The 15,793-nt window shown below is 41.2% G+C and overlaps 2 protein-coding genes across 4 annotated transcripts; both read left to right on the forward strand.

Moving 5' to 3' along the window:
- Positions 1 to 1,544: 1,544 nt before the first annotated feature.
- Positions 1,545 to 6,300, forward strand: LOC144512450 (uncharacterized). Its single transcript, XM_078243218.1, has 3 exons — positions 1,545 to 2,061; positions 4,566 to 4,709; positions 6,104 to 6,300. The coding sequence occupies exons 1-3, from the start codon at positions 1,656 to 1,658 to the stop codon at positions 6,298 to 6,300; spliced, it is 747 nt and encodes a 248-aa protein (XP_078099344.1). The 5' UTR covers positions 1,545 to 1,655.
- A 308-nt stretch (positions 6,301 to 6,608) lies between these two features.
- LOC144537654 (uncharacterized) lies at positions 6,609 to 15,704 on the forward strand. Of its 3 annotated transcripts, none has more exons than XM_078281436.1 (10): positions 6,609 to 6,973; positions 7,182 to 7,553; positions 7,642 to 8,028; positions 8,394 to 8,596; positions 9,097 to 9,204; positions 9,999 to 10,082; positions 10,900 to 11,010; positions 11,295 to 11,418; positions 12,249 to 12,488; positions 12,698 to 15,704. In XM_078281436.1, exons 1-10 carry the CDS (start codon positions 6,868 to 6,870, stop codon positions 13,468 to 13,470), a joined length of 2,508 nt encoding a protein of 835 aa, XP_078137562.1. In that variant the 5' UTR covers positions 6,609 to 6,867; the 3' UTR covers positions 13,471 to 15,704. The 3 variants fall into 3 exon arrangements, with proteins under 3 accessions (XP_078137562.1, XP_078137563.1, XP_078137564.1); XM_078281437.1 differs by having other exon boundaries at positions 7,200 to 7,553; XM_078281438.1 differs by lacking the exon at positions 12,698 to 15,704 and adding an exon at positions 11,857 to 11,952 and having other exon boundaries at positions 12,249 to 12,337.
- The last annotated feature ends 89 nt before the right edge of the window (positions 15,705 to 15,793 follow it).

Raw genomic sequence — 15,793 nt, forward strand, 5'->3', positions numbered from 1 at the left:
AAGACCCTGCCCTGAAGTAGGAGCTGAAAGAGTTACAGGAACTTAATCCCCAAATTGGTCCAGTCAGAACACGAGAAAAAAAAAAAGGGTTCTAGGAACATTATGTTCTAGGAACTGCAAAAATCCCTCTGGTCGGATAGGGACTATTGTATTAACTTCACTGCTTAGCATACCTTCTACTTTTGTAAATGGGTTTTAAGTTTATCTTTGCACTCTCAAGTGTTCTGTCTGTGTTGTGTTTTACTTTGATATAAATAAATATTTAAGAGAAAAGTGGGTTACTACAGTTGTTTATACATGCACACATGAAGGTAGGCCTACCTGCTTGATTAAAAAAAAACAGCAGCAGCAGGTTAAATGGCTGTGGTATCATAACAAAATATTGTGGTGGTTGGATGGCTGTGTTATAATAACAAAAAGGTCTTTTGTGTTCACACAGCCATCTAATCACAACTGGGGCCTGTTGCACAAAACCAGGATAAGGGATTAAGCCGGGATATTCAAGTTATCCTGGATGAATTTGCTTACAGTGTGTTTTGAAGTCACTTCTTTTTCTAGTTTTTGTCCAGTCATGTTGGTTCTGTATGAACATTTATTGTAGAAAGATATTTAGAATTAGACATAGCTTATAGAGATTTGTGCATATGGTTGTAAAACATATTCTCGCATTGTGAATACGGGTTTGAAATTAAGCCTAGTCCTTAGGGTAAATTGCCCGAGGAACATGAATTCCCTCTGCTCACTTTTAAGGCAAAGTAGGCTAAATAATAAAACATTTTATTTATATAGTGCTTTACAGGCTACTCAAAGACACTTTACAGTAAACCAGCACATCTAGCAGATAAAAACAGATACAGCAATACAACCAACACATAAAACAAGCATATTAAAAGCAATTAAAACAGTGTACAACTTTGTAAAAATGTGGAGTGACTAGTAAGTAGATCTTTTTAAATCCTTACGCATTCAGTCGGTCCGCTATTGTCTGTTGGGCTTTTTTTTCTCTGTCTGATAACAACAGCCGTGTTTCCCTTTTTGCATATTATATGTTTCACCTCCTCGTAATTTTCCATTAAAAGCTGCTTCTCAGCGGGTTAAAGATATGCCGCACGCGTCTTCTCCATTTCTGCATCAGTAAATCTGTGATCGATACCGTGGGCTATTTAAGAAAGCCGTGGACGTGCACTTATCCCAGCTATCTACACCTGGCTTGACATAGCTTCACCTTCTCATCCTGGCTCGGCAAACGTGCAACCGATTAAGCCGCGATGAGCGGACCACACTAAGTCAAGCTGCGCTTTTTCAGTTATCCTGGATTTCTTCATTCTACTTTTGTGCAACAGGCCCCTGTTGACATTCTTGTGAAATTGTTGTGTTATCATCACAAAAGGTCTACACTGGCATTGGAATTTAATAATCCCCAAATTGGTCCAGTCGGAACACTAGAAAAAAATGGGTTCTAGGAACGCTATGTTCTAGGAACTGCAAAAAATACCATGGCAGGGACTTTTCCCTTTTCCGATCTAGGTCTACGTTGATTGGTCCAACTTATAAGTCACGCCCCCACAGCGCGCCATCTGTAGAAGTCATGCCGTCTGTTTTAGCAAAACATTGACTACTTAAATAATTACTTGTTTACGTGAAGTACTACGAGAATGGACGGAATGCTGAACTCTGAAAAGTGGACTGATGAGGAGGTGAAGGCGCTGCTGGTCTTGTACGCCACCGAGGAGGTGCAGAGGAACCTGGGAGGATCCACAAGAAACATTAAAATCTTCGGGAAAATCTCCAGTGAGCTAGCGCAAATGGGGGTTTACCACACGGTCAAGCAGTGCAGAGAGAAGGTGAAGAAGCTGAAACAAGACTACAAGAAGATAAAGGACCACAACAACCAGAGCGGTGCAAATCGCAAATCGAGCAAGTGGTACGCCACACTGGACGGTATTCTTGGCCACCGTCCACCATACTCTGGCAACGCCGCCACGAAGGACTCTGCCACTGGGTTCTTGGAGACGATCGTCGGCTCCGAGAACACTCCACCGTCGGATGAGATTCTTCAAGGTTAGTACTAATTTTATACTAAGCAGAATGTAAATAAAGTGTGCCTTATAGGTTGTGAAATGTAAAAGAGACGCAGAATAATATAGGCTAATAATAGGTGGCTTGAGCACAAGTGGAGCTAGAAACATTGTAGTCCCAGATGCTGTAGTCCGTTTATTGGACAACATAATCGTCACTCTTGCGCGACAAAATGCAACCCGCCATTTTTAAATATCCTATCGATTGCGACGGAGACCATCGAGCCTGTTTATGCTTTCAGCTTGTTTTTCTTGTTTGGTCTGAAATGTGGGTGCGCCACGCGGTTCCGTGGACGGTCAACGAGGTGCAGACGTTCCTCAGCATCATGGGTGAAGAGGAAATACAGCGAGCGCTGGATGGAGCAGCGAGGAATAAAACGGTTTTTCAGCTCGTTTCTCAGCGCATGGCTGCCCACGGCTTCCATCGCACGTACGAGCAATGCAGGATAAAAAGTAAAAAGCTCAGGAGCGACTACAGGAGAATCCGATGCCTCAACAGTCAGAGGGGTGTAAATAGGAAAAGCTGGAGATGGTTCGACACGATGGACGCCATCTACGGCCACAGGCAGGCGAGCATTGGAAGAGAGGGGGGCATCGACTCGGCCACAGCTTTGCTGGAGTCCATGGTGCAGGCGCAAGGTAGGCCTAAAGGCTGTTCTATACTTCTGCGTAAAATCTACGCCGTTGCTACGCACGTAGGTACGTGAAGACACAAACCTAGGCAGTAGCCTGATGTGCCTGAGATAATATGGAGATGTCTGCTCTTTTCTAGCAAAAGAGAGGGGCTACACATCATATCAGGTCGTTTTTCACCTGATATTATGTGTATCCCCTCCCCGTAACATGCAAAGGGTCTGTCCTGTCATCATGTGTTATTTTCTGACTTTACCAGGTCACAATAAACAACCTGAGATAATATGGAGATGTCTGCTGTTTTCTAGCAAAAGTTACATAGGGGATACACATTATATCAGGCTGTTATATTTTGTGTATCCCCTCTGTAACATTAACTAGAAAACAGCAGACATCTCCTTTATTATCTCATGTTGTTTATTGTGACCTGGTAGACACAGAAAATAACACGCATTATGACAGGACAGACCCTTCGTATGTTAGGGGAGGGGATACACATTATATCAGGTGAAAAACGGCCTGATATTTTGTGTATCCCCTCTAACTTTTGCTAGAAAAGAGCAGACATCTCCATATTATTTTAGGTTGTTTACTGTGACCTGGTAGACACAGAAAATAACACACGAGGAAAGGACAGACCCTTTGCATGTTAGGGGAGGGGATACACATTATATCAGGTGAAAAACAGCCTGATATAATGTGTATCCCTTCTAACTTTTGCTAGAAAACCGCAGACATCTCCATATTATCTCATGTTGTTCACTGTGACCTGGTAAACACTGCAAATAACACACATGATGACAGGACAGGGCCTTTGCATGTTAGGGGAGGGAATACACATTATATCAGGTGAAAAACGGCCTGATATTTTGTGTGTTTTGTGTATTCCCTATGTAACTTTTGCTAAAAAAAAAAACAGCAGACATCTCCATATTATCTCCGAAAATACCCACAAAGGAGAGACCCTTTGCATGTTAGGGGAGGGGATACACATTATATCAGGTGAAAAAATGGCCTGATATTTTGTGTATCCCCTCTGTAACTTATTTGGTAGAGTGAACAAAGCGGTTAATTGAAAAGCCATATTAAATTAAATTAAAACAGAAATCACGTTAGAGGGCAGGGAGGGACAGTTAGTAAAGACGAGGAAAAAATATTGTTCATAAACCTGCATGACTCACATAGCTAGGCCTGTCAGTCGGCCTATGTAGCTAAGGTGCATGTACAACACTGTCGATTAATCCACAATAATAAACAAAGCATAAAACACTTTACACGTTGCCTTAATGTAACAGACAAATAAACGTTTATGTAGATAAATGAGACCCTTGTTACTATGGAAAACCCTGTCGAGTCTGCCACGTCGCTATTTGTTCCGTTTTAAGAGGTGAATTCGAAGTGCAGCAGTTAAACTCCGCTCTGAGTGCACGCGCACTCCTGCAGCCTGGGGATACAAATCCTGGTGTGGATAAGTACCTTGGCACGACACTGGCTCGACAGGCCACTTACGTAGGCTACGTATAAGGTGAAAGCTCTGCGTGGAGCATCCGCAGAACCATAAAACAGTTTTGTTGTTTGTTTTGTTTGTTACTCTGCTTGAAAGCGTTGTACTTTTTTTAAGGGAAAGCACATAACTTTAAGGCAAGCATATTTAACGTACTGTGCAAACCTGTGTAAAATGTTATTGTTTTGGCTTGTTTGCTAGCCAGTTTTCTAACGTTAGCTACCGTTACACACGAGCTAGCGGGTGCCACTGCTAGGAAGCTAACCAGTGACCTATTGCGGGATGTTTTACGTTTTCTTTGGTTTGGTTGGTGTAGTTAACACTTGATTTGTGTACCAATTCTGTTAAAGATTCCACTTCTACAAGAAACGACACAAGCGCTGGTTGTAAGGATTCAACCACCTCTTCCTCCGGTGATGTTTGTTTGGACACGCCTAATTCTCCGGCAACGAAAACCTCCAGCAGCAACATGACGCCGCAGTGTCTAGTAATGGGTAAGAAATGAAAATTTCGCCATGGCAAAATGCTTGGTTTTTATCCATAATGAGTTTATCAGACCCCCCAATCAGTGGTGGATGAAGTATTCAGATCCTTTAAAGGTCCCATGGCATGAAAATTTCACTTTGAGGTTTTTTAACATTAATGTGAGTTCCCCTAGCCCTGCCTATGGCCCCCCAGTGGCTAGAAATGGCGATAGGTATAAACCGTGCCCTGGGTATCCTGCTCTGCCTTTGAGAAAATGAAAGCTCAGATGGGCTGATCTGGAATCTCCTCCTTATGATGTCATAAGGAGGAAGGTTACCTCCCCTTTCCCTGCTTTGCCCGCCCAGAGAATTTGGCCCGCCCATGAGAAAGAGAGAGACATCATGGCTTGAAAACAAGCGAAGCATGGCAGTTGGTCAAGGCCACCCCCCCCTTCTCTCCTCCTCAATAGCATTTAAAGCTACAGACACAGAAATGGCACAAGTAAAGCTCATTGTAGGACTGGCTCTAGCGGCTGTAATTCTAAAACCAAGGCTGAATTTCGGGAAAGAGACTTCAGATACATTATTAGGGGACCACTAAGGCCTATAGAAAAGCATCCAAAAAGCAGCACGTCATAGGACCTTTTTAAAAGAGTACTAATACCACACTGTAAAAGTACTACAACGCAATTAAAACTTCTGGATGAAAACATCACTTGCGTAAAAGTACATATGTAAGTGTTATCAGCAGAATGTAGTTAAAGTAAAAGTACTCAGTATACAGAAAAATGTTCCCTGTTCCTTTTTACTATTTTATACAGTATGATGTTTCTGGATTAATATTACTGCTGCATTATATGCATGTTGCAATGTACTGCTGTAGATGTATGAGGTTGTGCTAATTTTAACTTATTTATCCTGTTGGGTGATTTAATCCACAGCAATGTATCATATTCTATAAGAGCACTGTATGTTTTGTAGCCTCGCTGTCCTGTGAGAATCACATATCTCAGTTTTCAGATTTGTGACATTACATGCATTTTCCAGTTGATCCAATAACCCATTTCCACAGGTCCAGTGTGGTACGCCTTTACCCTAGTGTTGTGTCGTTTGCGACTGATTCGTTCAAAGGAACGCATCTTTTGGGAGAACGAACTGAACTGAATCACTTCCTGAAACGATCCGTTTCGCTCTACAAACGGCAATCTATTTATATATTTTTTACTTTGAAACAAGAGAGCAGAATGATATAATTACATTTTACTATAATTTAAAAATAGCGTAAATAGTGCTTCTGTCTTATTGCTGTTTAAACATAGGTTATTATGGCTATTTTAAACATAGGTCCTGTAGCCTGGTTGTTCCAATAGGCTGGAATTCTGGAGATTCTACAGATTAATTAAGAGTTATTTTTTTTCCTGCAGATTCCACCACTATGACTAACATTCCTGTAAGCTACAACATCACCTTTATCCCCTGCCCTCCACCAGCCCAAACACCTTGCCCCACAGAGGACTCACAAGACCCAGGTTCCTACTCCATGCAAGTAGAAGATGTTGGCATCCCGTGTAAGAGTACAGTCACTCTCTCTGCACTGGAAATGTCCGACAAAGGCAAGTAGTCACCATGCTAAAGGAATGTAAATACAAGATGAAAGATTAATATAATTTTATATAAGGTAGCTAAATCTGTCAAATGAAAAATTATCTTTTTTATGTTGCCAAATTGTAAAACACATTTATGCCACTAGTTACATGACCCATTTGGTTAATTGTTTAGAGGCTAAATGTTGTGAAGACTAAGTGTACTAAAGTGGTTGTACAACATCCTCTTAATTGTGAATCCAGTTTATATACACCATTCTCAAAAGATGTACTAAGCTTAGCTACTGTCATGACTTGATGAATTATGATCTATTGCTTTCACAGATAGGCCCTTGCACTTCTGGTCAAGTGAAGAGGTCCAAGCGCTGTTGACACTTTGGGGAAATCCCGCTGTTCAAGAAGAGCTTCTCCTCAACGTGAGGAATAATAAAGTTTACACTAGCCTCAGTACTAAACTAGCGTCACTTGGATTCAACAAGTCACCACAGAAGTGCAGGGAGAAAATCAAAAAACTGAAGCAGGAGTACAAGAGAATCAAAAGCAGTCAGCACAACAGCAGCCGTAGAAGTGTATGGTTTGCCATAATGGATGACATCCTCAGTTCCACGGCTGCAGCAGCAAGGTGGTCAGAAACAACCAAGCCCTCACTGCTCAGTCAGTCACAGTCTGCTCTGGATGTAGATACCGATGGTAAGTAAAAACTAGAAAGCAGCCAAATGCTGGTTAGAAGTTGCAATCATCTGATGCAAGATTTTTTGTTTAAAAAAAAAAAAAAAAAAATTTAATTCATGTAATTTCAAGCTATATATATATATATATATATATATATATATATATATATAGCTTGAAATTACATGAATTAAATTTTTTTATTTGCATTCCTTTTTGTTCTATTTAGTTTTTTGTACTTTCACAGATGACACCCAGTGGTTGCCTGATGAAGTCCAAGTTCTGATGACCCTCTGGGCACAACCAAACATTCAGAAACGGCTTCTCAACACAGCAACAAACAACGAGGTCTTTGTATACCTCAGCAGCGAACTCACGTTTGTGGGGTTCAACAAGACGCCACATCAGTGCCGTCTTAAAGTGAATAACCTTAAGGAGGAGTACAGGAGAATCAAGGAATTGGAACCATACAGGGACGTTCGAAACGACTGGTTTGCTATTTTGGATGGCGTCCTTGGCCCTGGTGGAGAGACTTCTACAGAGATGGATTCATCTGCTGCGCTGACACAACCTAATTCACCAGAAGTCGAGCATATGAATGGTATGTTATTTAAAACCCCATGGCAAAACTTTTATCTGCATCTTTGAGCGCTGTCACTGTATTAACTAGGTTGCGATGCTTTCAACAGATATGTCACGGGCTGTTTGGACATCAGATGAAATAAAAGTGCTGCTCACCCGATGGGCAGAGGAGAGCATCCAGGAGCAGCTTAGATCAACTCAGAGAAACGAGAGAGTGTTTGCTCAGCTGAGCTCCGAGCTCGCCACTCAGGGCTTTGATAAAACCACCAGCCAATGCAGGTCCAAAATAAAATTGCTGAAACGAAAGTACAGAAAGAGTAAGGAAAAGAAGGAATCTAAAAAGCCGAAAAGCAGATGGTTTGCCATCATGGATAAAGTCCTTGGTCGTTGTAAACCAGTGTCTGAGATTGAAGAAGAAGCTGAAGTCATGGATTCAGCCCCTACATTTCTACAGACATCACAGCAAGACCTTTCTGAAACAGTCGAAGACTTGGGTAAAATAAGCAGTTGTTTTTGTACTTTATTGTGGCTTACAGCGTGTGACACTAACTACTGTAGTACATTTGAGACATTTTACTCAAGGCATGCCCAACAGGATTTCACAGCTTTTCTGTAAATTTGTGGTGCTATATGTGATCTTTTTTTGTTTTTGTTCCTCTGATTTTTTTTTTTAAACCTATTCTGGGAATTGGCACACAGTTGCAAAACAGGGACTGTTGTGAATTTACCCCATACATTTACAATTGCAATAATTACTCTGAACTGAGTTTGGAATTTGTCAAAATCCATTTGTTTGCAAGTTATGTTTGCTCTGTAATTTTAAACTGTGTCATTTCATGCTTTCCGATCCCATTTTTAGGTTGCCGCCTGTCCGTCTCCTCATTGTGTCTCCTGGTTCCAACCCTGCGTCTGATGTGTGCCTTTGCCTGGCGAGTGATCCAGTGTTGTAATGTCCTACATTATGGAAAGGTGGAGGAGCTGGTGAGGTTGGTGACAGAGCTGGCTCCAGAGTTGCTGACGCCCAGAGAGAGAGTGCAACTCCTGCTCAGACTAAGGGCAAGGGTAAGACACCTCAAACATCTGAAGTTCATTTCCATTCAAAACAAAATAAGAAATGTGTTGATGTTGGGCAGACTGTTAAGAATATTACTATGTGACATTTTGTAACATTGAGGTTACAGGTATTATTAGACAAACGACAGTACCACCTTTAAATTTGATTTTAAAACAAAAGTGTGACAACTAAAATTAAGTTACTGAGCACGTACAGCAGCATATTCATGTGTGTGTGTGTGTGTGTGTGTCACAACTGACAATATGTTGAATAAGTAGGCTATGTCGTTTAAAATGGGAAATAGATTTGCTAGATAAAGTAATCTATGAAATATTTTTGATTTAATAATTAAAATATTTGTTTGAACTATGACGTGTCTGTAGATACAACAACAAATTGTAACATCATGATAACTTAAATGAATGAATCTGAAAACGGTTCACGGACGCCCTGGCAGTGTGCCACGATCCCCGCTTTGAGAATCCCTCTGTTACGGTGTCTGTTTCAGATGGTGTTGGATTTGTGTCGCAGTGAGAGCACAGCTAACCTCCTGTATATCCAGCCCCACCTGACGGTCATTCAAAACCTCACAACGGGCTCCACTTGTGATCAGGAGGTAGGTGTGTTGTAATACTGAACTGAAAACCGTATAGAGCTGTTAATTCTAAGTAGAATCTGCAGTATAAGCACCACTTTCATGTCAGCTTTTCATTCCTTTTGGAAAACATATCTTACAAAGAGGGACACATAATTAAAAAGTGAGTGTTAAAGCTATAGTGCCCAACCATTTCATATTAATGGACGTTCGTTACATTCAAGCCATTACCAAATGAGTTCATACAAAGCTAATTAAGCCGCTCGAGTGAAGATAATGACCTCTTCTGAAGAGTCCCATCAGTTTTTTTTAATCCTCTGTGTTAGCAACTACGTGCAGCGTTGTCATGTGGATGCCACAACAGTGTTGTTGCCATTAAATAGAATTCCTCAGAAACTACGCACTATAATTTTAAACAGGTTATATTATTACAAAGGTCACTGATCTGAAGTTAATTTAAATCCATGTTCTTACACTCCACTTGTCGCCTTCAGCACCAAAGCTTTAGCTGTGTGTGTGGTAGACACTGAGCTGCTCTGTTGTTGTCACGTGGTAGGACAAGCTCCTCTGTAGTCGCTGTAAGAGACAGAAGGGAAAGGTTGCTGAACTTTTTATGGTCAAAGGCTGACTATTCAAAGTCCAAATTACATAGCATTCCTCTTTTAACCCTTGTTGTCCTGTGAGAGGTCATTGAGGTCATCATCCATGGATCTCCACCTCATTTTGCCCGAGGCAATGATCAAAGACCCCGAGTCATTCTTTGGAAATCAACGTAATTATTGTTTTCTTGGTTTGCTTTTGACGCCACTTAACAGGAATTGGAAAATTCGAAGTCAAACTTTGTGGACGTTGTTCATACCCTGCTCGAGGACACGGAGAAGAGAAATGTGTTTTTCAAGGTAAGACATTCTTAACACTTTTACCATAAATAAAGTTGGCTATAGCGACTTGTGATTCATCAATGTATTAACACTTTTGTAAGTCAATATTACAGGCTTTCCGCAGGGTCTTTAAAAGTCTAAAAAAAAGTCTGAAATTTCAAAATCAAGATTTTAGGCCTTTTTAAAAAGTCCAATTATATTGTGTTCTAGGTCTTAAATAATTTTAAACAGGTCTTTATTTTCCTGTGTCCATGTAACACTCTAATGCTCATTGAAATGCTCCCAATGCTGCTTTTTTTTTTTGGTTCCATGGTGTTGTAGTTCTTTCTCTCGCTAGTCCAAATATAATTCGCTGTATTATGACTACAAATGAGACCAACATGCAACTTATATTGCAGCCCGTCAGCTTTCGCGTTATTGGTGCGAGTCCCTTTCGGATTGTACCACAGACATAAAACGGACTTTATTCTTCAGCTTTATGAATTAAGGGCTTGGTTAAAGCCAGTTGCTTACAATGTATTTGAAGCCTAGCGCTTCTTATGCAAGAAAGCAATTAAACTGGGAACGTTGGGTGTACGGGCGCTGGAGTCTCATGCAAAAAGTGAGAAAGCTCTAACTGCTGTATAGGGTCTCCAACAGCCAGCCCCAGCACTACCTCCACACTGCCTTGGTGAGGCCCACCCAGCAGCTCCGCGACAAAAAGTCTTAAATTTGACCCAAAACCCTGTATTAAGATAGAGATCGTAAGTCCTACCTTAAACATTTGTCCGACATAATGTACACAAGAAGACTAAAACCAGCTCTGTGTGTGATGTTTGACCTTTTTTTTCCCCAGGAGGTCTTCCACATCCACTATGGCCAGCAGTATGAGGCCACATTGCAGACATTAGTATGGAAATTCATCTCAAAACTGGATAATCTTTTGCCTGTACCAGATATTAAACAGGTACTGTTCATTTTTTTTTGTTTAAATCTGGGTTCTCCAGTATATAACACTTTGTGATCAAAATCATTATGCATCTCATCATTTCTAAGCCAATTTTGGGATTTATCATTTTTTGAGAATCTGAGAATATGCTGAATACATAAATGTAAGATTTGATCACACAACAGGCTTTGGTCAAAGTAACTGTTACTAAGCAAGATACTAAATATTGAGCCAGGAAATGATTGATGACTTTTTGTTGCCTGTGCAGCACATTTATTGTGTGTTTTGCATACACATTACAGACTGCTGAGTGGCTCAGCACTGCCCCCTCTGTCATGGAAGAATGTGGACAGCTGGTTTTGGAACCAGAGCAGCTGAAGGCGCTACTGCACTTCCACCAGCAACAGTCAGGAAGCACAAACAAACGTAAGTCATCTTTTAGAGTGTTGAAGAACAAAACCAATTAAACTACCTTTTTTAAAGATTGTATTGGCCATTTCAGCCTTTAATGGAAAGGACAGCTAGATATGGGGAGAGACAGGGGGAAGACATGCAGGAAAATCGTCCAGGTCTGACTCGAACCCTGGATCTTCTGCGTCGAGGCATACACCTCTATATATGTGCGCCTGTTCTACCAACTGAGCTAACCCGGCCACATGCCGATGCATTTTAATGACCTGCTGAGCAAAAGAATACTGAACAAGATAAATGACTTATCATCCATGGGTTCTTTCCATTAAAAACAAAAAAACACCATGAGCATATGTCACAAATCTAATTATAACACACATCCACTTACGAGTTTGTGATATCACAATGATGGAATGTTGATATAACAATTACAATTAAAATTTAACTCAATAGCTCAGGAAACTTTCAAGGCACCAAGTGTTGATCATGGCCTGAAAAACACTGGATTCTGCCATGAACAACAGTGCTTTGCTGGCACCCAAAAATAAGGTACGCCCATTAAGTTGTATGGTGCTGGTGGTTTGGTTAGTTTTGCTATAACTGTATTCTTTAGCTACAGCATGGTAATCATAGCTAATATGCACAGAAATATCCTCAATATTCACGGAGTAGTACGAGACTTGAATACCAATACATTTGTACTAAAGTTTTCAAATACCCTGTGAAATTGGAAGACCCATATTTTTTAGGGTGTCTTGACTCTTAGCATTGAATGTATACCTTAACATATTATGTGTTTGGAACTACCTCCGATTTAATGTTGTTTTTTTAATCTCTCCTCACAGGCTACTCTCAAAGTCAGAATATGTTTTTGCCGAGGCTGTCTCTTCCTCATGAACCAAACTCGAGGCAACTCGCTTCAGAGCAACCGGCATCGTCTACAGGCGACACAGATGATGGACAGTCTGATTATAGCGAGGAAAACCAAAGTGATGACGAACTGGCTCTGGAGGACCGTAGCAAAGGAGATGAAGTCCTGAAGTTGAAAGAACAAAGCGATGACCTAACGGCAGTAAACTGCTCAAGTAAAATCATAGCTTCCCTACTGAATGCCAATATTCATATGACTTTGTTGATTTGTTTAAATAACTAGTGATATTTCAAGGATTGATTTCACAGATTGAAAGAAATTGAGGGACTTGGTACTTGGAAAACATAAAACACTGTCATTCCAATAAATATCTGTTTTTGCAGCCCTTTACTTAAACCAAATGTCATCACCTGTCTCTTTCAGATTTAAACAATCATATGCCTATAGGACTGCACACCTGCTCTTTGTGTCCCTACTCTGACAGCCAAGTGTCAGGTCTTCTGCAGCACATCAGAAAGGCACATCTGAGTCAGGAACCCAGCCGACTGCAGTCTAAAGAACTTAGGACAGCCAATGGCCTTCAGACAGTACACACTGAAACATGCACTCCTGAGACACTGCCCTTCCACTGTGACAAGTGTGAGAAGACGTACTCCTCGAGGGCGTCTCTGAATGTGCACCGCCGGATTCACACGGGCGAGACGCCATATTTGTGTTCGCACTGTGGCCGGGGCTTCAGAACTTCAAGTGGCCTTGATTTTCACGTTCGCATCCACACAGGAGACCGGCGCTATAAATGTCCCATTTGTGGGAAGACTTCAATCCAGCACATGATGAGACACATGCGGATGCACAGAGGGGAAAAGAACTTTCTGTGTACAGAATGTGGGAAAGCTTTTCTCACCTCTGGGGAGTTAAAGCTACACATGAGGTCTCACACGGGCGAGCGCCCGTACACGTGCAAAGACTGCGGGAGAGGTTTCACAGCGAAATGCCTATTGACGGTTCATATGCGCCGTCATACAGGAGAGAGGCCTTATAGGTGTTCAGTTTGTCCGAAATCCTTTAAGACTTCGAGAATGCGGAAAAGGCACATGATGATCCACTCAAACAACAAGTCTTTCCAGTGTTTAAAGTGCGGTAAAATCTTCAGGCATGAAGACACTTTTAAAATGCATGTTCAGACACACAATTAAAAGTAGTAGCTGGTGTTACAATTGTAAAATATTTGTATGTCATTCTGGTTTAAACAGTGTAACTTTGTTTGGCCAAGCAGTGTGATTTTGTTTTAGATATTCCCATATCATCTGTAAGCCAGTATTGACCCTGCTTATGTATCAGCAAGGCTCAAGGAATCAATTTAAATTTACATTTACTGTGTAAGAATATGGTACCTCCCTTAATGCACGAAGGAACATTATTTTCTGAAAACTATGCAAAGGCATTCCAAAAACATGGCACTTAGTGCACACGCAGGGTTTGTGTGAGACACAGAAGTTGTTGCTATCTAGTTGCATCATGGGGAGTGTAGGATCTAGTGTTGTTGTTGTTTTAGCCAAACTACACAGATTTTTGAATAGATCATTTGTTTTTTTTGTTTCTTGTGGGCGTCAGATTGGTTTGAAATGTGCTGGGGACACAGACTCATTTGGAAGTGCATTTTCAGAAGTGCTGGGTACAATTGAATGACACATTCATTTTTTTTTTTTCTCTTTCGCGCAGGTTTTGAAAGACGCTGTCCTATAGCTTACTAATGTATATGAATAAAAATGTATACAAAAAATGTGATGATGTCCAACACGTTTTATGAAGAAGAAGAAAGCCTTAAGTTTAAAAAAAGTTGTTGCAGGGTTGTAAACAGAGAAGCGTGTAGCCAGCGCAGCAGCAGAACGGCTGTGTCTGTGCCTGCCCTGTGGGGATAGAGAGTTTTGTGGATTTGTTGGCATCTGTCACTCAAGAATTGTGTTATGAACTTTTTTTTTTTTTAACTAAATTGAGCTCGAGGTTTTCAAAAAAGTGCTGGGTACAATATGACTCATGACGAAATCTGATAGGTACGCGTACCCACCATCCCCACCGAAATCGACGCCTATGCTTGGGAGTCCCCCAAGTTAATTAAAATGCAATGCTAAATCACTGGAGTGCTCCTTTTTAAAGGTTGCTGCTTCTTTGGCTCCCCAAAATACACAATGTCCTCCTGGCGTATGTGCGACCGTCCTGTGTCTTGTCCTTCGGCAGGGGCAGCATGTCAGGAAGGCCTATGAAGGGTTCTCCAACCGGAGCGCTTAGCAGTAATGCCAACACAAAGCCAGAGCAGGCCCGTTGTGGTTCACTCAAGTAGAAGGTGCCAGAACAGGTGAACAGACCTTGTTGTTGTGGACAGGCCTGTTCCTATTATTCCACACAGAAAGATCGACACGCACACACACACACTCCCATACTAACCAGTGAAATGTAGAAAGGGCAAAATGCTTAAGGGCAATTGGCAAGATCACACCAGACATTAAGCACAAGTAATGCAGGGTGTGTAGAATACATGAACTGCCAATTATACAGTGTAGTGACCACAGAGAACACTGTTCCGTTTGTGTTATTTTCACATAGATGCACAATTCTAACATTGTAGACTCATTACAGCTACTCCTTCTCCTAGTACTACCTGCTTCTAGTATAACAGAAATGCTTATCCCAAGATGGCAAAGACAAGATAGTTAAATCTAAGTACTGGCAGATGGTGCTGCTGCACCAATGAGTGACGGGATGCCAAGGATTGGGCATAACACTGCTCCAGCATAGCAGGTGATCTTATGTATCACATAAATAACAAAGTATTTCCCAACCACAGAATTATGTCATTTACCCTTTTTGCCTAAACGTATATCAACAGTTGGGACTTTTGTTGCAGCTGACAACACTCTTTCAACACTGTTATCATCATACTCTCTGCACGGTATTTACTCCTCACTGCCACTGACCCCGACCTCTTACAGTGTCACTTCGCTCGCCTCTGGTTTGACCCCCCTCCCCCCCGGACTGGATCTTATAGAGCCAGCTACACTGATTCAGAAAGCCAGCCTATAGTGAGCTCACTGGGTAAGTCTGGTGCTGTTGACATCCATATGACTACATGGGATTGTTGAGGGTGCTTAGTCATTCAAGTCATTTGCTGTAATGACTTGACCCTGTTTGAAAAGGAGCACAGCTGAATGGAGCTCAATGAATAGAAGAACATATGTGCTAATGTAGTGCTGGAAATGTGAGAAGCATGAATGACATGGAAAACAAATGACTGTTAGAATTGTATGTTATGTTGAGGTTCACATGAAGAAATACCTTAAAAATACAAATGAATTTAAATCTGCATTAACTTGTATTTTGGACACAAGCTGCAAACACTACATTTTATTTGCTATAAAGAATTTTTCTCTTTCATAGTTTACATTATAACCAACGGCCTATTAAAGACCACCGCACTGCCAGACCAACGCTTTATAACCTCCCATCTGTTTCTCATCCATC

This window comes from Sander vitreus, chromosome 23 (genome assembly GCF_031162955.1).
Source record: "Sander vitreus isolate 19-12246 chromosome 23, sanVit1, whole genome shotgun sequence".
NCBI lineage: Eukaryota > Metazoa > Chordata > Actinopteri > Perciformes > Percidae > Sander > Sander vitreus.

What these genes read in the sequence shown, in the direction of transcription:
- LOC144512450 (XM_078243218.1), top strand. Translation starts at nt 1,656, where the DNA reads ATGGACGGAATGCTGAACTCTGAAAAGTGGACTGATGAGGAGGTGAAG. An exon ending in GTCGGATGAGATTCTTCAAG is followed by an intron (nt 2,062 to 4,565) that starts GTTAGTACTAAT and finishes ATTCTGTTAAAG; the next exon opens with ATTCCACTTCTACAAGAAAC. An exon ending in GCCGCAGTGTCTAGTAATGG is followed by an intron (nt 4,710 to 6,103) that starts GTAAGAAATGAA and finishes TTTTTCCTGCAG; the next exon opens with ATTCCACCACTATGACTAAC.
- LOC144537654 (XM_078281436.1), top strand. Translation starts at nt 6,868, where the DNA reads ATGGATGACATCCTCAGTTCCACGGCTGCAGCAGCAAGGTGGTCAGAA. An exon ending in TCTGGATGTAGATACCGATG is followed by an intron (nt 6,974 to 7,181) that starts GTAAGTAAAAAC and finishes TGTTCTATTTAG; the next exon opens with TTTTTTGTACTTTCACAGAT. An exon ending in TGCTCAGACTAAGGGCAAGG is followed by an intron (nt 8,597 to 9,096) that starts GTAAGACACCTC and finishes TGTCTGTTTCAG; the next exon opens with ATGGTGTTGGATTTGTGTCG.